Consider the following 21,825-nt stretch of genomic DNA (forward strand, 5'->3'; position numbering starts at 1 on the left):
ACGTGCCACCATGCCCAGCTAATTTTTTGTATTTTTAGTAGAGGCGGGGTTTCACCATGGTGACCAGGATGGTCTCGATCTCTTGCTCTCGTGATCCACCCGCCTCAGCCTCCCAAAATGCTGGGATTACAGGCTTGAGCCACTGCGCCCAGCCTTGTTTGTTTTTTAGAGAACCTTTTGGGAAGGGTAGATAAAAGACCATTTCAAGAATACAGAATACTAAATACACCCCCCAACATAATAAATGAATGTTTACCATATGCCAGACATTCTTCTAAATATTTTATTGATTCATTTAATCTTCCTAACAACGCTGTAAGTATGTACATAGTATGCTAATTAAGATTCCCATTTCTTAGTGAAGCACCTGAGACACACAGGAATAGTAGCTTACTCAAGGTTATACTAGGAAGAGATGGGAATGAGGTTTGAACCCAGAAATCTGACTTTGGTCTACATTCTGAACCTTTTTGTTATATTGCTTCCCCTGAAATGACTTGGCTAGAGAGGAGTTAAGAGAATGACTAAGCACCCATTAAAATACCATCACAGAGGCCAGGTGCGGTGGCCATACCTGTAATTCCAGTACTCTGAGAGACCGAGCTGGGTAGATTGCCTGAGCTTAGAAGTTCGAGACCAGCTTGGACAATGTGGTAAAACTTCATCTCTACCAGAAACACAAAAGATTAGCTGGGCATGGTGGTGCATACTTGTGTTGTGGTCCCAGGTATTCAGGAGGGTGAAGTGGGAGTATCACTTGAGCCTGGGAGGCGGAGGCTGAAGTGAGCCGAGGTCACTCATACTGCACTCCATCCTGGGAGACAGAGTGAGACCTCTGTCTCTCATCACTTTGGAAAAACCTTATGTCAAGCTATGTATTATTATAAACTTAAGAGAAAAAAGGATATTAAACTGTAATCACCCCACTATGTTTACCCTTTTTCTCCCTTAAACTTACCAAAAAACTGTGCTTTAAAAATGATTAGAAATAAATATACAAAAGTGTTAAAAGTGGTTATCTTTGGATCAGTCTTGGGATTATAGGAGCCTTCTTTCTTTCTTTCTTTCTTTTTTTTTTCTTTTGAGACGGAGTTTTGCTCTTGTTACCCAGGCTGGAGTGCAATGGCGTGATCTTGGCTCACCTCAACCTCCGCCTCCCAGGTTCTGGCAATTCTCCTGCCTCAGCCTCCTGAGTAGCTGGGATTACAGGCACGTGCCGCCATGCCCAGCTAATTTTTTTGTATTTTTAGTAGAGACGGGGTTTCACCATGTTGACCAGGATGGTCTCGATCTCTCGACCTCGTGATCCACCAGCCTCGGCCTCCCAAAGTACTGGTATTACAGGCTTGAGCCACCGTGCCCGGCAATTTCTTGCCTACCTTTTGTATGTTTAAAATTTCTATGATTAGAAAGATATTTATTATAAAATTTTTTCCCTTACCAGATATTGCAAAGATAGTACATAGATTGCCTTGAATCCTTCCTTCGTCTTCCCCTAGAGTGGGACGTCTTTATAAGTACAGTCAACCAGGAAATTGACATAGTGTAACACTGTTAAACTATGTCAGTATATACCTTGTTTCACAGTTTTATGTGTACTGTGTGTGTGGTTCTCTGCAGTTTGATCCCATGTGTAGGTTTGTGTAACCACTACTGTGTTGAGAACACAGAACTGTCCTGTCCCACTGCTATGCAGGGGTGGCCCTGTGCCGCTCCCTCGCAGCCATACCTGCCCTGAACACTCTGCCTGCCAGCTAGTGACCCGTCTTCATCTCTGCAGCTTTGTCATTTCCGGGATGTTAGAAAATGAAATCATACAGTATATGAGCTTTTGAGATTGGCTTTTTCTACTTACCATAGTGTTCTTAGGAGCCATCTAAGCCAGTACAAGCTGCACATATCGGTAGTTTATTTCTTTTTATTTCTAAGTATTCCACTGAACATTGACCTGTTTAAGGACATTTGAGGTTTTTCCAATTCTTGCCATAAGAATAAAGCAACTGTGAAGATTCATGTACAGGTTTTGGTGTGGCCATAGTTTTCTCATTCTTCTGGTATAAAAACCCAAGAATATAATTACTGGGTCATGTGGTAAATATGTTTAGTTTTATAAGAAACTACTGCAAACTCGTTCCATGGTGGCTGTGTTATTTGACATTCCATCAGCAATGTGTGAGATCTATTTTTCCATACCCTTGGCAGCACCACTGTTAAAATTTTTTTTTGGTTAGACACAGTGGCTCATTCTTGTAATCTCAGCACTTTGGGAGGGTGAGGTGGGCAGATTGCTTGAGCCCGGGGGTTTGAGATCAGCATGGGCAAAATGGCAAAACCTTATCTCTATAAAAAATAAAAAAATTAGCCAGGGATGATGGTGTGTGCCTGTACTCCCAGCTACGCAGGAGTCTGAGGTGGGAGGATTGATTGAGCCTGGGAGGTTGATGTAGTGAGCCATGATTATGCCACTGCACTCCAGCCTGGGTGACTAGAGGGAGATACTGTTTTGAAAAAAAAAGAAAAGAAAAAAATTTTAGACAAATTTAACAGAGTTTTAAAGAACAATTTGCAAATGGGGCTGCCCCTGAACCAGAAGAGGTTTAGAGAGACTTTGGTGCTGTTGCATGGTCAAGGAAGATTTATGGACAGAAGAGAAAAGTGACATGTGGAAAATGGAAGCGAGGTACAGAACTGGCCACATTGATTACAGCTGGGCATTGGTCCGTTTTGAGCATGATTTGAGCAGTTGATTGCCTTTGATCGGCTGAAACTTGGTGACTGGAATAAGAGTGGGTATAGACTGTTTACACATCCAGTTAGGTTACAGTTTACTATGTGCAGAGGGACTTTGAAGCTCAACTTAAAATATGTTAAGGAGGTATCTTTAGGCTAAGCTCAATTTAGCAATTTTCCCCTTTGGTCAACCTGTCAAGATGAAGAGGTTGACCAAAACCTTAGGCATTGATGTCACTTTTTTTTATATAATAAACCATTATAAATGTGTTTATTTGGTCTCAAGTCTCACTGGGTAATAGCAGAACAGTGAGTTTTGTCAGGTGGCAACAAGGACTTTTAAGTTATTTTTTTTGTAAGGGTTAGCGTGGAGGTGACGTCTTTGTGTTGGGATTTTTTGTTTTTATTAATAGGAGAAGAAAACAAGTTGGTCTGTTTTAGCATCTATCTGTTTTTTTTTTGTTTGTTTTTTTAGAAGTTTTAGTTTGATTATTTTGCATTTAGTATGAGTAACTTTATTTTGGATTAGCCTGCTCTGTTGAAGCCTAGTGTCTGAATTTAGTCTAAAACAATAGTCTCTCATCATTTTGTTTAACAATTTTCTCCTTTTGGTCAGGTTTTACTTAGGTGTGAGTGTGACCAAAACTTAGGGCTTTAGTGCCACTCTCAGTTACTGTCATTTTGGTCATTTTGGGCTTTCAGTTTCATATTATTTATGGGCTATGGTATTTTTCATGGTCACACTTTTTAATTTTTTTTTTTAACTTTTGTTGTTTTAAGTGAAGGAGTGACTTTTTTTTTTTAAATTTTTGAGACAGGGTCTTGCTCTGTCACTCAGGCTGGAGTGCAGTGACATGATCATGGCTCCCTGCGGCCTCAACTTTCCAGGCTCAAACAATCCTCCCACCTCAGCCTCCCAAGTGGCTGAGACTACAGGTGTGTGCCACCACACTCAGCTAATTATTTATTTTTTTGCAGATACGGGGACCTCACTATGTTGCCCAGGCTGGATCTCACTATGTTGCCCAGGCTCTCACTATGTTGTCCAGACTGGATGCAAGTGATCCTCCTGCCTTAGGCTCCCAAAGTGCTGGGATTACAAGTGTAAGCCACCACACTCAGCTGGTGTTTTATAGATGGCTGTATGTAAACATTTAAAACTTTTGAGAGAATATAGTGTCCCAGGGAGACTACTATTACGTCTATTAGGAGGATAATACCAAAAGTTTGGAATATGTTCCTGATAGCCAGGGTTTCTGTGAACTAAACCAATGAAAATGAAATAGATCAAAGAATGAGTCAGATAAAGAGATTACTCATTTTAACCAAACAGCCTGTTTGCTTATCTTCTGCACCTGAGTCTTTATAATATCTGATGTATTTATCCACATGTAATAAGTAGTGTCAGCAACTGTATGTTGTTTTTTCTTTCCTGGTCTAGTCAGTAAGTAATCTAGAGCAATTTTATTACCTAGCACAACTTTAGCAAGAGAATTTAAAGAAGTCTGTTATGTAATCAGAGGCTTTGTAGTAAAATCTATTCTAGAGCCTATTAGGAGGGATACATATTTACTTATAGTCTCATTTACTCTAAACCATGGGAAAAGAGACCTAACTAATTATGTCTGTCTAGAAGGGTAAAGACCCCTTGGCAGTGTTTTTTTTAAGCCATGATGTAGGTCAAGAGTGGTGAACCAGTGTTGTGTTTCTGACTGATTATGGATTAACAAAGGTGCTGTTAAAATTTTTTATCTGTATCTACCCTTTATCTTTTGTTTATTAAGGCATAAGATAGTCCATGTATAAGGTTGGCTATAAAATCTTATTGAAAAAGTATACTCCATGAGTGTATATAACCTCCTTTTTAAGGGAGGTTGCTATTTACATTATTGTTTATAGAGGCAGAAGCAAGTGGAAAGAATAAGAGGTTAAGAGTCTCCTGATAGAGAAGTCTTCATTTGTGATCTTGGGTAAGCTGTTCACATCTGGGATGTTGTCTGCTTTTGGGGAGAAAGTTGTTTTGGTTAGCATTACCTTAAAGTTTCTAATGGGTGTATAGTTTTGAGAGTCTGGAGGGGCTCTTCTAATTTGTGAGATTCTGAACTTAAGCTTTGAGATCCCAAAGTCTTGTAGTTGGTGGCAAGGGTAGCCTTTTCCTGATACTATTTTTAGAAGGGTCAATCTTTGGGTTTTAGATTGTGAAGTATTTGATTGTCCTTAGTTGGTGGACCATGAAAAGCTTTTTTTACCTGGTGAAAATATATTTTGGTATAATGCATTAAAGTCTTGTGGCATTTAGTCATATTAGAGTTTAGTAGCAGAAGATACATGAGGTTCTCTTATCAAGTGCATAGAAGCCTTTTAGTGACTTATTTTACAAGGGATTACTTTCTGTTTTTTACTGAAGTGGATCTGATTGTCATCAATGTGTAATTCCTTTAACTACGACAATCTAGTTAGTTTTTTCTAATGCTGTTTTATCGGTAATACTTTATTTAACTGTTTTATGACTTGTTTAGTGAAACAAGCACTTCCACCCCTGGAGATTTTTTTTAAATGAATGACCCATGAGAGAACACATTTTCTAGTAACCATTTAGAATAATTTCAGTGGACTTTGGGTAATAGGGGTGGTGATCCCTAGTTTTTGGCATCTGGCCCTGGGGTGATTAAGGCAGAGGAATATTGCCTCCTGGGTGTACAGTCCATGTAGAGGACGTACGGCTCTGGTTAGTTTTACATATCAAAGACATGTTCCTGGCTGGGCCCTTGGCTCTAAGAATTGGCTAGTCTTGGGAAGGGGCAGTCTCATCCCAGCCAGAAGTGTTTTTAAAAATACCAAAGCATCATGCTATACAGAAAATAAAAAAAATATTTAAAATATAAATTGCATTTTCATTTTTGTAAAGAAAATCACTTGCATATGCTTGCATGGGTCTGTTTCTGGGTTCTTGGTTCTGTCCCATTGGTCTTTCCCTTTCCCTCCACCAGTACTCTACCGCCTTGATTACTGTAGGATAAATTGTTAAATCAAATAGAGTGATTCCTCCTACTTTATTCTTCACTTCTAAATGGCTTTCAATGTTCTAAGGCATTGGCCTTGCTGGATAGATTTCTAAATAAGCTTGTCTATAGATACCAAAAAAGTTTTGTGATTTTGATAGGAATTATGTTAAACCCATAGATGAAAATGTGGAAAATTGACATAATGACTATGTTGAATCTTCCAGTCTCTGAATGCTGTATGTGTCTCTGTTTATTTAGGCCATCTTCGGTTTCTTTTATCAGCAGTGTGTAATGTATACAGTGTATACATCCTGTATGTGCTGTTTTAGATTTATGCCTCAGTATTTGATTTGGCTTAAAGTGATTGTAAATGACATTGTGTTTCAATTTTGGTTTCTACATGTTCATTACTAGTAGCTGGACATATGGTTGATTTTTGTGTGTTTGTGTGTTGATCTTGTATCCTGTGTCTTTGCTGAATTAACTTAGTGGTTTTTGGAGGGCTTTTTTTTTGTTTGTTTTTGTGATGCCTTGGGGTTTTCTTAGATCAGGCGTCCCCAAACTTTTTACACAGGGGGCCAGTTCACTGTCCCTCAGACCGTTGGAGGGCCACCACATACTGTGCTCCTCTCACTGACCACCAATGAAAGAGATGCCCCTTCCTGAAGTGCGGTGGGGGGCTGGATAAATGGCCTCAGGGGGCCGCAGTCTGGGGACACCTGTCTTAGATCATCCTGTCATTTGTAAATAAGGTGGGTGGTGGTGGAGGAGGAAGCCCAGATTCTCCACAGTCTCCTGGTAGTGAGGGGGATGCCTGGGAAGGCAGGCGGGGCAGCAGGGTTCCCCACAGGTGGAGAAGGAATGCTTTCTGGGTTGCCCCATTTCTTTTAAAGCTGCATTTTAAGACTCCCTCCTACCCCTGCGTCTATTCTCTTTCTTTGGGCAATTTTATTATGTGTTAGGATAAAAGAGTTGCTACTCCATAGGTGATGGAGTCACAAGAGTAACAGTTTCTGTCATAGTCTCCGTGGGCCAGCTTTGGTTCTGAGCCCTCTGCTTGATCTTCACTCGGTCACATAATGCGGGGTGGTTGGCAGCTGGGAGAGTGCTTTGCAGCGGGGCGAGGATGAGTGGGTGGCAGAAGCCATAGGAAGCATAAGCTGCTGAGACAGCCTTCTCAATGGCATTGTAGGGCCTGTCACCAACCTCGTGACTTTCTATTATGAACTGTGCATTTTCAAGAAGTGTGTACTTGGTTTCTGTTGCATAATGGGCCAAGGTTGTTTTCTACAGAAGTATGCATTGGATTTTACATTGGTCACTAGGTAGAAGTCAGCATTTAGTCTTATTCTAATTTATTCTAAGTTTTTAGGATAGTCATTCTTATTTAGAATAACATTTAAAATAAGAATAACTTATTAAGAATACACTAAGGTATTCTCAGGTTTTACTGACATAGTCTGTAGAAGATGATTAAGGCTTCACTTAATTAATATTTAATGGCTGTTAAAAATATATCTTTATGCTGATGTTAAAGTAATTAATGCCAAACACTGTTTGCACATCTCTTCTCTGAAGGCCGTGCTGGACGAGTGTCTAGAGGATACTGTTACCGGCTGGTACACAAGGATTTCTGGGACAACTCCATACCTGATCATGCTGTGCCTGAGATGCTGGTAATTCACTTTGGTCATTGTGATTTAAGACTCCCTCTCACCCCTCCATCCACTCTCTTTCCTTGGACAATTTTATTATGTGTTAGGAAAAAAGAGTTGCTACTCCGTAGGTGATGGAGTCATAAGAGTAACAGTTTCTGTCATGGTCTCCATGGGCCAGCTTTTGTTCTGAGCCCTCTGCTTGTTCCTCACTCGGTCACATAATGCAGGGGGGCTGGCAGCTTGTCAAAGTTAATTTAAAAACTTTTTTAATTAAAAAAAATATTTTTTTGAGAAGAGTCTCACACTGTCACCTGGGCTGGAATACAATGGTGCAATCTCAGCTCACTGCAACCTCCGTTTCCTGGGTTCATGTGATTCTCCTGCCTCAGCCTCCCCAGTAGCTGGGATTACAGGTGCACACTACCACACCCAGCTAATTTTTTGTATTTTTAGTAGAGATGGGGTTTCACTATGTTGGCCAGACTGGTCTCAAACTTCTGACCTTGTGATCCACCTGCGTGGGCCTCCCAAAATGTCAAAGTTAATTTTTTATAGATAGTTTTGCCAAAACAGTAAGGTTTTGTTGACAGTGGCAGCTGGGAGATCCTTCATTCAGTAATATAATTTCTAGTGTCATCTAATTTTTTATTCCAGAAAAATCCTTGTCTGGCCACATTCCTCCTCACTCATGATCTGGGCTCACTATTGATTATGGCATTAGGCTGCTGTCTCGTGTGTTACCCACATTTTACAGTTTTAATGAGAGGATTTTTTCTGCTATCTGTGGGCTCCGTAATAGGATTGTCTTTAATGCTGCTGTTTTCTGTGTCCCTTTATAATGAGTCATTGTGGGATCAGCTTCTTTTCTTCCTCTTCTCTGTGTCTCTCCCCTTCCTTTGGCTTCCTCCTCTTTTTTCTTCTTTCCCTCTCCCTGCTTTCTTGCTTTCCCACTTTTCAGCCCGTTTTCCTTCTCTTTTTTTCTTCCTTTCTCTCTCCCCATCTTTGTCTTTCTCCTTCTCTTTCTCTCCTGTTCTTTCTCCTTCTCTCCCCTCTTCTCTCCCTCCCTCAATCCTCTCCATGTTTCTTTCTTTCTTCTCCTTCTATGCCCCTCTTTCCCTCTGAAGCACTGGTTATGTGAATTGGCTAATTGATTTAATTATGTTATTATTTCTAATCTCAGACTTGGTTCTTTTCAGCGTTGTCCATTAGGAAGCACTATCTTGAAAGTGAAATTACTTGACATGGGTGAGCCGAGAGCTCTGCTGGCCACTGCCCTTTCCCCACCTGGTCTGAGTGACATTGAGCGCACCATCCTTCTACTAAAGGAGGTAGGACTCCCTGATGGTTAGTACTGTTGGTGAAAGCTAAGTTCTTTTGTAAGGGGAACCTAAATTTTATAATATGGATATCTTTAAGTTATCTTGACTCTTATAAATAATCAACATTTGCTTGAAAAAGCACGTGTAATGACCAAGGTGTCCGGGCTCTGTATGCGTTGGTCAGGCCAGCTTTGCTAGTTGTCTTCCTGAAACACACAACTCCTGCTCCCTTACCTCTCCACTGCCTACCCCTCAGCATCCCTGGCTTGCTGTTTCTTGTTAGTGGAGAGTAGTGGGGTCAGAACGGGGATCTGTAGAGCTCTGTTCTCCCACTGTGGCTCCCTCAGTCTACGCCTCACTTTCCTGCTAACTCTGTTCCTTAGCTGCCTCCTGGTTTTCTTTCCTGGAAGCCCTGCTCTTCCGACTTGGGATTCTTTGGTTGCACACCTGACTCATGGTCTGGTCTTTGAACTTGTAACCGAGGCCTTGGTGTAAGCTTCGTCCTAGTGTACATACTATCCCGGGGCTGTGGGTGTTCTGCTCCTGACCTTCGAAGTTGAGGGTGCCTCTGTGTTTTACCTTCTTTATTTTGATTGATCGATTGGTTGATTGATTGACAGGGTCTTGCCCTATCGCCAGGCTGAAGGGCAGTGATGCAATTATGGTTTACTGTAGCCTCAAACTCTGGGCTCAAGTGACCCTTCCACTATGGCCTCCCAAGTAGCTTGGACTGAGGTGTGAGCCACCACACTTGGTGGCCTTTAAATACGATACCTGCTTGGGTTTCTGTGAGATACATTGTGTCAAGTTAGGGAAGTTTTTTCCCATACATAGTTCAGTAAGGTTTTGTTGACAGTGGCAGCTGGGAGATTCTTCACTTGGTACTGTGTGTCCCATATTTGTTCAAGAGTGAGGTGAGTAGACTTTTGTGAAAGTCCTTTAGTGTTACCTCCCGTATCATACTTTAAAAAAAAATAGTAAAAATGTGTTGAGTTTCAAGGGCAAATTTAAAAAGTTTTGTTTTGTTGCATGTCAACTTTTCATAAATGGACTTAGAACCTTATTCACCAAAATTTGGTCTTCATTTCCTGTTTTGGACTCTCCACCTTCAGGGGAAAAAGTATGCATAAGTCAGTGCTTGCTCATAACACGAATTTCATTTTATAAAGGTTGGGGCACTTGCAGTGAGTGGGCAGAGAGAGGATGAAAACCCCCATGATGGTGAATTGACCTTCTTAGGAAGAGTTTTAGCCCAGCTTCCGGTAAATCAGCAGCTTGGGAAACTCATTGTCCTTGGACATGTATTTGGATGTCTAGATGAGTGTCTTATTATAGGTAAGTGTGAGAACAAATAAATGCTAATGGGAAGTTTATATATACCACTCTCGCAGTCTTACATTCTTCTTGTTTATTTTTTATTGTTAGCGGCAGCTCTTTCTTTGAAGAATTTTTTTGCAATGCCTTTTCGGCAGCATCTCGATGGATATAGGTACTGACTGAATATTCATATTTTAAAGTGTCACTGTGTTTTAATGGTATTGAATGACACTTTGTTGTCTGTTTATAGGAACAAAGTGAATTTCTCTGGCAGTAGCAAGAGTGACTGTATTGCACTTGTTGAGGCATTTAAAGTAAGTTTTCTCTTGTGTAAACCGTGAAAGCAGCCACCACAGATTGTTAGTACATTTCGTACCACAAACGTATGAGGTAGAGAGAGAGAGAGAGACAGTGTTTTATCTCTTGAAAGTATTATTAGGGTTATTGGTGTCTAATGTTAAATTAACTGTGCTGGAAGAAGTGGGGGAGATAGAAGTCCAATTTTATGAAATTGAAAACATTAAATTTATAAATTTTTGTGTTGTAAATTTTCAGCAGTTTGTTGAAACTGGACTGAAAAAATTCAGTTAGCCAGCACATTATTTTGAAACTTTGGATCCTTTATTTTCAGACATGGAAGGCTTGCAGACAGAGAGGGGAGTTGCGGCACCCAAAGGTTGGTGAGCCCTTTCCTGCTGCTTTGTAGGTGGCTGGGAGTGATCAGAGCAGGACTGTGTCTTGGTACGGTCATAGCATGTGAATCATGATTGGGCTGCCTGTGGCTGGAGTCCAGGTCACTTGTAGACAGTGCTCGCACGGCTGTCCCAAGAGTGGCAGGCCATAATCTCCATAGACCAGTCCTTTTGCTTCCATTGCTTTTCGGGAGGCTGCGAGCTCTCAGGCCTGTGGTGGAGCTGTGCTGCTTGTTTCGCGGCTCCGTGTTGGTTGTACTGATCTTGCTGTGGTGTCTGCAGCCTCTTAGGTTGTGAGTGTTTCGTCGCTGTAGGTACTGGGTTGACCTGGGTGTCAGTTCAAAATTGAGAGCTGTGTGCCTGCTGTTTTCTGTTTTCAGCTCTTTTAGATAATGGGCTTAAAAGAAATGTAATCTCTTAGCTTCGATTTTATTCTTTTTTTAGTCAGGCTTTGTTCTTCGTCTAAACTTATTTGGTTCAACAGACTGTTTACAGGTCTGTTGTTTCTGTGTTGAGGTTTGCTGTGCCTAGATATATCTCTACCAATATGTATATGAGTTAGCTGTTTAAAGTCTTTTAAAGACTCAGAAGTATTGTTTTTCTTGTTGGTGTATAGTTTGTCAAGACATATTTTCTCAAGATAATCAAGTTATGACTACCTTTAATTTTTGAGACAGGTGAACTCAGAAGAATTTCTGTATTGTGTTGATGGTAGGGTATTATGCTTTATGGCTTCAGTGTAAAATTGGATATGCCTGGTGAGGAAGTGCCACAGTCAACATTGAGTGCATGTTTAATAGCTCAGTAATTTACATTAATCATTAAATTTTGGGATGAAACATATGTGTTAAAGTAGCGAAATTAAACTGATTTATTATCTTAATATTGAGTATTCTGTTCTTATATATTTAAAGGATGAACTTGATTGGGGACGGTTAAATTACATTCAAATCAAGAGAATTAGAGAGGTAAGTTAAGTTTTTTGACCAAATAGATACAAATAAGGTTGACTTATCAAATATTTATTAAGTAACATGTATTAAATACGTGGGTAGTAATGAGTATTCCAAGAAGTATATTTCCTACCTGTTTCTGAGTCGAGTAGGATTGTCTCTGTTGTTTTCGCCTGTCAGTATAACTACTTGGGTTTCTAATAAATATTCCTTTTAAAGTTAAGGAATATTTTTTCCCTGTACATAGTTTAATGAGGAATGGTTATATAGTTTTGTTATATCTTTTCAGTATATGTCACGATAAACAGATTGGGTATGGCGACTTACACCTGTAGTTGCAGCTATTGGGGAAGCTGAGATGAGAGGTTTGCATGAGCCTGGATTTGCGGGAGAGGTTTGCATGAGCTTCACTAAAGTAGAAGCATCAGTGAGCCGTCATTGCATCAGTATACCCTAGCCCAGGTGATAGAGTGAGACCCTGTCTTGGAAAAAAAAAAAAAAAGATGAAGATGGTATTTTATTTTTTTAACCTACGAATACTATCTTGCATTGCTTAATGACAGGGATATGTTTCGAGAAATGAGTAATTACATGGTTTTGTCCTTGTGCAAACAGCATAGAAGGTTCTTACACAGACCTAGATGATATGGCCCACTACACGCCTAGACCGTATAGTATAGCCTGTGGCTTCTAGGCTGCAAACCTGTACAGCATGTGACTGTATTGAACACTGTAGGCAATTACAACAAAACGGTAAGGATTCGTGTACCTAAACATATCTAAACAGAAAAGGTGCAATAAAGATATGGTCTACAACCGGGTTTCCCAACTGCTGGGCCATATTCTCCTTATGAGAATATGACTAATGCCTGATCTGAGGTGAAACAGTTTCATCCTGAAACCATCTCCACCCACCCTGGTCTGTGGAAAAATTGTCTTTCATGAAACTGGTCCCTGATGCTAAAAGGGTTAGGGATTGCTGGTGTAAAAGATAAAAATGGCATACAAAATGAATAGAGCTTGCAGCTCTGGGTGAGTCAGTGAGCGAGCAGTGAGGGAATGTGAAGGCCCGGGACATCACTGCACACTACTGTAGAATTGATCCGCACTGCAGACTTGGGCTACATTAAGTTCATTACACATTTAAAAAAATTAATTGTAGCATAATATAACTTTTTTTTTTTTTTGGTGAGACAGAGTTTCACTCTTGTCGCTCAGGCTGCAATGCAGTGGCATGATCTCAGCTCACTACAACCTCTGCCTCCTAGGTTCAAGTGATTCTCCTGTCTCAGCCTCCTGAGTGGCTGGGATTACAGGTGCCCACCACCACACCCAGCTAATTTTTTGTATTTTTAGTAGAGACGGGGTTTCACCATGTTGGCCAGACTGGTCTCAAACTCCTGACCTCAGGATGATCCACTTCCCTCGGACTCCCAAAGTGCTGGATTATAGGTGTGAGCCACTACACCTGGACTTAATATCACTTTTTTTTTTTTTTTTTTTTTTTTTGAGACAGAGTCTAGCTCTGCCTGCAGGCTGGAGTGCAGTGGCTCAGTCTTGGCTCACTGCAACCTCTGCCTCCTGGATTCTCCTGCCTCAGCCTCCTGAGTAGCTGGGACTACAGGCGCCTGCCACCACACCCAGCTAATTTTTGTATTTTTAGTAGAGACGGATTTCATTGTGTTGGTCAGGATGGTCTTGATCCCTTGACCTTGTGATCTGCCTGCCTCGGCCTCCCAAATTGCTGCAGTTAACAGGCGTGAGCCACCGTGCTTGGCCAGGGCTATGTGTTTATAAACAGATCATAGAGCATATATAGTTTTGTATTCTGGTATTTTCTGTAAGTGTTATATTGTTCATCTTTAACATTATTTATTAATTAATTTCTAATAAGATGATTCTTGTCAGGCATGGTGGCACATGCCTGTATTGCCAGCTGCTTGGGAGGCTGAGGCAGGAGGATCACTTGAGCATAGGAGTTCCGGGCTGTAGTGCGCTGTGTCGCTTGGGTATTGCATTAAGCTCAACATCGATATAGTGACCTCTTGGGAGCAAGGGACCACCATGTTGCCTAAGGAGGGATGAACCAGCCTAAGTTGGAAAGGGAGCAGGTCAAAACTCCTGTGTTGATCAGTAGTGGGATTGTGCCTATAAATAGCCACTACACTGTCTTGCCTGGGGAATATAGCAAGATCTTGTCTCTAAAAATAAATGCTAAAAGATGATTTCGTTTTTGTTTTTGTTTTTTGGAGGCAGAATCATACTCTGCCATCCAGCCTGGAGTGCCGTGACATGATCTTGGCTAACTACAGCCTCTGCCTTCCAGGCTCAAGCGAACTTCTCACCTCACTCCTGAGTGGCTGGGACTGCAAGTGTGCACCACCATGCCCAGCTAATATTTTTTTTTTTTTTTTTTTTTTTTTTTTTTTTTTTTTGTAGAGACTGGGTTTCACCATGTTGCCCAGCCTGGTTTCGAACTCCTGAGTTCAAGTGGTCTCCCTGCCTTAACTTCCCAAAGTGCTAGGGTTATAGGCAAGTTACTGCACACAGCCAAAAGATGATTCTTAATTAGCTGCAGTATTTCATCCTATAGATGTGTTTATACTTTACCCGTTGTGCACTTTCTAGTGTTTTTACTGTTCTAATAACAAATGTACCTTTGAGACATCAGATTTCAATGTGTTTTTCTTAGGTGGCTGAATTGTATGAAGAACTGAAGAATAGAATCTCACAGTTCAACATGCATGTTGATTCTCGGCGATGTGTCATGGACCAAGAGTATATGTATAAGCAGCGATTCATTCTACAGGTGTGCTGGAATTTCCTGGATATTTTTTTCCTTATTCCTCGTGCTTGCAAGGTCTTGTAGTTGAAGAGGCACTTAACTCCTGCTTTCTGATACGAACCACGCCTCAAAGGAGATTTTAGGTCCATAGTGTTTATACTGTGTTTGGGAACCAGGAAACAGTCTTGTTTTTCATGGTTTGTATTATTTGTGTCATTGAGTTGATGATTCACCTAGAGAGTATTTATTTTTTATTTTATTTATTAATATTTAATGGATTCAGACCCATTTCTAATTTCTAGGAAAGTATTTCTATAGAGTACCTGTGTTATCTATCACTGCTTCAGGAGAGAGCCTTCTGTTTTAGTTTTTAAGAAAGTGAAGTGCTCTTCATATTGTTCAGTATATGTAGCTATTCCCTTATACTGAAAATATTATTTTAACTTTGGAGGTCACGGATTCAGATGTCTAGTAGTTAGATGCATGTAGCGAGCGGGAAATGTATCATGCCAGGTGGAGACTGCCTCTGCTGTAGGGTTTCCTGGAAGGATTGGCTGATGTATACAGAATTGAGGTAGATGCCTATAAACTGGGTGTGCTGGGAATGTGCAAATAAGTGTCTTACTGGATGGAAAATTGCCCTAAGGCTGGGGGAGAGTCTTTGGTGGGTGTGTTTCAAATTGGGTACATTTTTATTGAAGAAGGGACTCTTTGCAGAGTGCATATTAGAGGTAAACAGTGGATGCCAGCCTGCTGCCCTAAGTCTGAGTGTTCCAATGGGAGTTTTATCTGAACATCTGAGAGAGTACCTCACACATCTGACCTCACACACAGATGTGTGTGGGGAGAAGTGGAGAAAGTTGGCCAACCCCTCAGGCTTTGTGTGGAGAATGGTTTGCATCCTGGTTCAACTCGCTGTTCCTAACCCTCATTCTAAGGAATACTCAAGCTCTTTTGAAGAAAGACGTTTCTGTTAGGTGAAAAAAAGTGTTTCATTTTGAGTGTTCCTGTTAGATGAAATTACCAGAATTGTGTCTTTTCTGCTTGGTTGGTGAAAGGTCTTGTAGATGTCATTACATGCTGGGTTGAGAGTAGCATTCCGGTGAGAATGACTGATAAAACAATGCCATTACTTCATGAAAAGAATTTTTTTTTCCAGGTTGTATTGGCAGGTGCTTTCTATCCAAATTACTTTACTTTTGGACAGCCTGATGAGGAGATGGCGGTGAGGGAGCTGGCTGGCAAGGACCCCAAGACAACTGTCGTGGTAGGTGCAGGGGGCAGGCAGCCCCCCCTGGGGTGTGGTCGGGAAAAGTGTTTTCCTTCTCTAATTGTTTCTGCTTTTGTGAGTCCTAAGTGAATTTGCCGCTGGAGGAAATATTAGGCTTGTTTGGCCTTTGTATGTACATCTACTTGTCCCTCAGTCTCTTGCCTCCCTTTTTACAGATCTGGCCTTACAAGGAAGCCTTGAGAGTTTATATGTTCAAGGTCAATGTTGATTTGATCATGTCCTGTGTTGAAGGATTTAAAGCACTTACAAGTTTAAGAACATTTTCTTAATTCACAACTTCATTTTTTACAAAATAAAATGTTACTGGTTGGCAACTGAGTGCTGTGGCTTAAGCCACCTGTCCCCCGACCTGGATGCCCAACAGAACCACCTACACAGTGCTTATTTTATTTATATTTGTTGAAATTCAGATCTGAGGTCCTGTGAGACTTGAGCTGGAATGTATGGCCTAGAAATCAGCATTTAAGTGGTGTGTACTTTGGGCATATCTAATGATCAGCCACAGGCCCTGACTGTTGAATCCACATTCGCCACCCAGTTGTTTAAAGCCCAGCAGCCAGAAAAAGAAATTTATTTTCGTGAAGTAATGGCATTGTTTTATCAGTCATTCTCACCAGTAAAATAATCTCAACCCAGCATGTTATGGCACCCAGCACACTGGAATAAAGCATCTTGAGACTGGACTGTTTGGGATCACCTGTTCCAGTATGTGCCTGTGTCTGATAAGGGGGTATGAGAAGCGCTTGAAGTTCATTGGTGTCATATCATATGTGCTCGATCATTGCCAGCTTTTATTCTGATTATTGTTACACCACCCTGGCTAATCCTGACAAAATAAAGAGTTCATGAGGAAGGGGCACAGGTGACTTGAGATTACAGTTGGAGGTCTTTAATAAGCGCCAAAATGAACTGGTGCTCATGCTGGAGATGAGAGATACACTTGATACCTGTGGAAGGGATTTTAAAAAGAAGTCAGTACTTTTTATAGCTACTGAGGATCATTTGATTGGCACCTGTGCTTTTGTTGGCCATGAGGGTTGACTGAGCTCTTTGCTTGGCTTCCTGTCTCACCCCTCTGCCCCTTCATGGTTTTATTCCCTCAGCTGTGCACAACTGGAAGGGTTCTATAGGACTGTTCCTCAGACGTCCAGCAGCTGTGCCTGCATTCCTCGACCACAGGCAGCCTAGTCACATGCACTCTGGAGGCTCCAGATTACCTAGTGTATGCATAATAAAAGCAAAATAACAGCTAGCTTTTCTTAGCACTTGAGAGACTGTGTGTTAGGTACTTTTTATTCTTCTCTGAGCCTCACTCCACCCTTTGAGTTGGGGTTTTCTCATGTCATTCTTATTTCATGATGTGGCAGTTGGATCTCTGGGCAACTCTGTAACTTGCCTAAGGAGATATGCAGATTCAGGGAGTGAGGAGACAGGAAATAACTGGATCTGAGTCCCAGCCCATGCCTTCACTTATGCCCGTCCTGTCACAGAGCTCTGTGCAGAGCTGGGCTGGCACGGGGTGGCCCTGGTCCAGGGAATGTATGGAGGGCTGGGAGGGCTTTGCAGAAACCCACTGTGGTGCCTGAGTGTTTATACAGTAAAGATCAGTGCCGATTTGATCATGTGCTATTTTGTCCTTCTGCTGTGGTGATGAGGAAATACCTACTCCTCTCATTAGTTAGACATTTTCCTTTGAAGTTTACATTCCCATTATTCCTTATGTAGAAATCTCTTTTAAAAAGAAGTATTTAGTAAGCTTGATTATTTTAAGGGAAAATAAAACAGAAGTAAACAAATACTAATTTTGGTATGTTAGACTTAAACTTTTTTTTTTTTTTTTTTTGAGACAGAGTCTCACTCTGTCATCAGGCTGAAGTGCTGGAGTGCAGTGGCACGATCTCGGCTCACTGGAACCTTCACCTCCCGGGTTGAAGTGATTTTCCTGCCTCAGCTTCCCAAGTAGCTGGGACTACAGGCACATACCACCATGCCCAGCTAATTTTTGTGTTTTTAGTAGAGACGGGGTTTCACCACATTGGCCGGGATCGTCTTGATCTCTCAACCTCGTGATCTGCCTGCCTCGGCCTCCCAAAGTGCTGGGATTAGGATGAGCGACTTACATTATTTTAACAGGTGTAGAATTAGCCTTTATTTAACATATTTATTATAGAACTTAGTTATAATTTAAAAGTCATTAAATGCACTGATCTGTAGAGTTTATATATTATGGTTAAAGATAGTAAATTATGTGTTTAGATACTAAAACAATGTGCAGCAGCTTTGAGCTTGTTATTGTTGAAGCTATTTTGTTAGGTCTAATAATCTGCTCTGATTTTGTATTATGTTTTACAGTTGAAGCACATTCCTCCCTATGGATTCCTTTACTATAAACAACTACAGTCTCTCTTTAGACAATGTGGTCAAGTCAAATCCATTGTATTTGATGGTGCAAAGTAAGTAGTATATTTTTGTAGTCAGCTGCAATTATGAAGGAGGCATAAAGTTTCAAATGTTTACAGATGCTAATTCTTAAATCGGAGTACCCATGGAAATGGGTTTTCCTATGGGCTGCTGCAGTTGGCTTTCAGAATGTAGCTTTGGTTTATCTTATGGTCAGAAGCAATTTATCTTCTCTTTCTGCTAAGTGGCCTCTTAAAGGAACTAAGCTGCTGGTTAGTGGTCAAGTGTGGTCACTCCAAGAAGGTTCAGTAACTCTGTGTGATGCTAAGGCAGATTCTCTGAAAGTGATCTTCACTTTCATGCACGTGTCCTCAGATTTTCTCAGTGAGTCATTAGGAAGAGTTATTTTGTGGGCCATGAAGATGCTCCAGAGTAGAGTGTATCTGTTTATAGTTATCTAAGGCAGATATGTTTTGAATATTTTTGGAAGGCAAACATTGTAAAAACTCGGTTTGGCCCTACTTACTGCATGTAAGGAACAAATGGTGTGTTTTGGAGTATCACTGAGTTTTTATTTCTAACAGGAAATGTTTATGTACCAAGAAGCTTAAAGTTTTTAATTTTTTTTTTTTTTTTGACGGAGTTTCGCTCTTGTTACCCAGGCTGGAGTGCAATGGCGCGATCTTGGCTCAGCGCAACCTCCGCCTCCTGGGTTCAAGCAATCTCCTGCCTCAGCCTCCCAAGAAGCTGGGATTACAGGCACGCCCCAACATGCCCAGCTAATTTTTTGTATTTTTAGTAGAGACGGGGTTTCACCATGTTGACCAGGATGGTCTCGATCTCTCGACCTCGTGATCCACCGGCCTCGGCCTCCCAAAGTGCTGGGATTACAGGCTTGAGCCACCGCACCCGGCCAAAGTTTTTAATTTTTAAAGTTAGAAATTTTTTCCAGTGTTCTGTAAATGTTTTAGAAATTTTTATTTAATTTGACAAAGCTTTGTAAATAAGAATAAACACTTTTTCTTTAATGTCCAATTCACTCAATTTGAACATTAAGTCAGTTTTCAATTTGGAGTAAGTCTCTCCAGCATTTTAAGTTCCATTTCTATGATTAATATATTGATTTTCTTTATAGGCCTGTAAATGCCTCATGAGGCAAACACACAACTCCCTAACAAGCAAAACCTTCCTAAGTGTTTTAACTAGAGAATTAATGAATTAAACTTGTAGTGTCTGAACTTTTCTTAAATATTCTGATATAAATTATAGTAAGATTCTTAATCACATATATAAAGTCACTTACTTAAAGCTGGAATCACACAGCTAAACTCATTCCTGAATATTGTGTGTCCACTTAGCTGGGTGAGGTTCCAGTTCTGCATGATGCTCCTTTGACTGATTTGAGTGGTCAGAAGTCTTGGCTCCCATAAGATTGCAACATCTTTTTGTTCACTCATCTTTACAACTGGATTGGGTTCTGTGTTTGTTTATTGTTCTTCCTGTGTGGGACCTATTTTCTTTTTCTTTTTCTTTTTCTTTTTTTTTTTTTTTTTTTTTTTGAGACTAAGTTTCGCTCTTGTTGCCCAGGCTGGAGTGCAATGGGACAATCTTGGCTCACCACAACCTTTGCCTGTCGGGTTCAAACGATTCTCCTGCCTCAGCCTCCTGAGTAGGTGGGATCACAGGCATGTGTTACCATGCCTGGATGATTTTGTATTTTTAGTAGAGACAGGGTTTCTCCATGTTGGTCAGGCTGGTCTCAAACTCCTGACCTCAGGTGATCTGCCTGCTTCGGCTTCCCGAAGTGCTGGGATTACAGGCGTAAGCCACTGTGCCCAGCCTGTGTTGGACCTTTTTTTATAGGTATTTAACTATATCTTTTGCATTCTTCATATTTCCAGCTTTCTAGTCCTAATACAAATGTCATACCAATTTTTTTGGGGGGGAAGTAGCAGTATTCTCTCTTGTTATACCAGTACCAGTTCTTGGGATTCAGGAAAGGCAAAGGAAGATAGAGCGATTCAAAGAATAAGAACTGTTTCTTTTGGCATAGAGGAGGGCTGACTTCATGTAACAGTCTGTGAGGTGCGAAGGGTACATGGACACATCATACTCTCTCATAAGAAGCTTTCAACTTCGTGGTAGCAGTCGAGAGACAAATTAGTTTCAGACATTTGCCTGCTGTGAGAAGTCATGGGAGAGCCCCAGAAGGGCAGAAGAAAGACATTCTATCTAGGCCCCAATATCAGAGCAGTAACATTCATTTGAGACTTCCTCGAGTGGACATTGGAAGGTTGTGAGGTCTTGGGCTGGTGTGGTGGCCAGTGCAGGGGTGGTGCAGCAGGGTCGGGGTGGTGTTCCACTGGGAGGCAGGCATGAACTGATCTTGATGGTAGAAAGCTGAGACTGTATACACATACCTGGCAGCAGTTTGGGTGGAGCTGCTATGTCAGATGGAGTCTGTTTTGAAGAGGTCAGATGCTGACTTTGGGACAGTCTTCTGTGGAAGATTGATGAGTGTGAACATGACTAGATGGGGACTTGGAGTCCTTTGAGTGTTCTGACCAGAACTGTGTTTTATGGACCTTACTCAGGGATAAGGGGAAGGTTGACACAGAGGAAGAAGCCGGCCTACAGTCTTAGCAGTAGTCCAAAGCAGAGGTACTGAGATGTGAAGCCAGAATGGTGGTATTTGACGTGAAAAGGAGGCAACAGAGGGGAAGGAGGATGTCTTGGATTTGGCTGGTGATTGCATGTGGAGGGCAAAGAAGAGGAGCCCAAGAGTATCTGGCTTTCCAGCCTGGATACTGGGGAGGATGGAGCTATGAAGAGCAGATGCTGAGGTCTGGAGTTTAAAATTACTTCAGCGGAGTCCTAGGAGAGACTCTAAAGAAAGGAGATAAAGCAGAAGTGCATGAATCAGGCAGTGGGTGGAAGGAAAAGGCATACATTTATGAGTGAAGAGCATGGAGTGTGAAGGAGGGTAGAGGAAGGTGGAGTGGGTCAAAAGGGTCCGTTCATGTACTTGCTCCACACACCTTTTCTGCTGGGCATCTTTCCAAACTGCCCAGGGTGTACATTTCCAGGAGAGATCTCACTACAGGATGATTTTTATAGTAGCGAAAGGGGCCCAGGTCTGTTTTTGTGGCTCTTTGACAATGTGGGGACCCAGGAGCATTAGAACATGCATGCATAGCAAGGTAAACTTGACACTGTCTTCTTTAAGCCTGGCACATCCAGCAGGCACCTTTTGCTCCATGCCTGCTGCTCATGCCCCAGAGAGGGGACTGGAATGGGACATGGAAATATGGGCTGGGGCAAGGGAGGGCATTTATCAACATTACTTAGTGTTTTATTCTGTTCTTGCAGTGCTACAAAAAAATACCTGAAATTGGGTAATTTATAAAGAAAAGAAATTTATAAAAGAAAATTGGCTCATGGTTCTGCAGGCTCTATCGGCTGCTGCTTCTGGGGAGGCCTCAGGAAACTTACAATCATGGTGAAAGCTGAAGGGGAAGCTGGCACGTTTTACATGGCTGGAGTGGGAGGAAGAGAGCAAGGGGGAGGTGCTACACACTTTTAAATAACCAGGTCTCGAGAGAACTCACTCACTATCACGAGAACAGCAAGGGGAAATCCTTGCCCATGATCCGGTCACCTCCCACCAACCCCTGC

General features: G+C 41.5%; 1 protein-coding gene across 2 annotated transcripts in view; it reads left to right on the forward strand.

Moving 5' to 3' along the window:
* The window catches only part of TDRD9 (tudor domain containing 9), a 134,227-nt gene that overhangs the window by 75,353 nt on the left and 37,049 nt on the right, over nt 1-21,825 (forward strand). For both annotated transcript variants that reach the window (XM_074394372.1, XM_074394373.1), the window contains 10 exons: nt 7,314-7,411; nt 8,590-8,721; nt 9,882-10,047; nt 10,138-10,201; nt 10,280-10,343; nt 10,661-10,705; nt 11,636-11,689; nt 14,367-14,483; nt 15,619-15,726; nt 18,103-18,203. In XM_074394372.1, coding sequence (XP_074250473.1) covers nt 7,314-7,411; nt 8,590-8,721; nt 9,882-10,047; nt 10,138-10,201; nt 10,280-10,343; nt 10,661-10,705; nt 11,636-11,689; nt 14,367-14,483; nt 15,619-15,726; nt 18,103-18,203 — 949 coding nt within the window. The remainder of the gene's footprint in view (nt 1-7,313; nt 7,412-8,589; nt 8,722-9,881; nt 10,048-10,137; nt 10,202-10,279; nt 10,344-10,660; nt 10,706-11,635; nt 11,690-14,366; nt 14,484-15,618; nt 15,727-18,102; nt 18,204-21,825) is intronic.

Source organism: Saimiri boliviensis, chromosome 2, assembly GCF_048565385.1.
Source record: "Saimiri boliviensis isolate mSaiBol1 chromosome 2, mSaiBol1.pri, whole genome shotgun sequence".
Lineage (NCBI taxonomy): Eukaryota > Metazoa > Chordata > Mammalia > Primates > Cebidae > Saimiri > Saimiri boliviensis.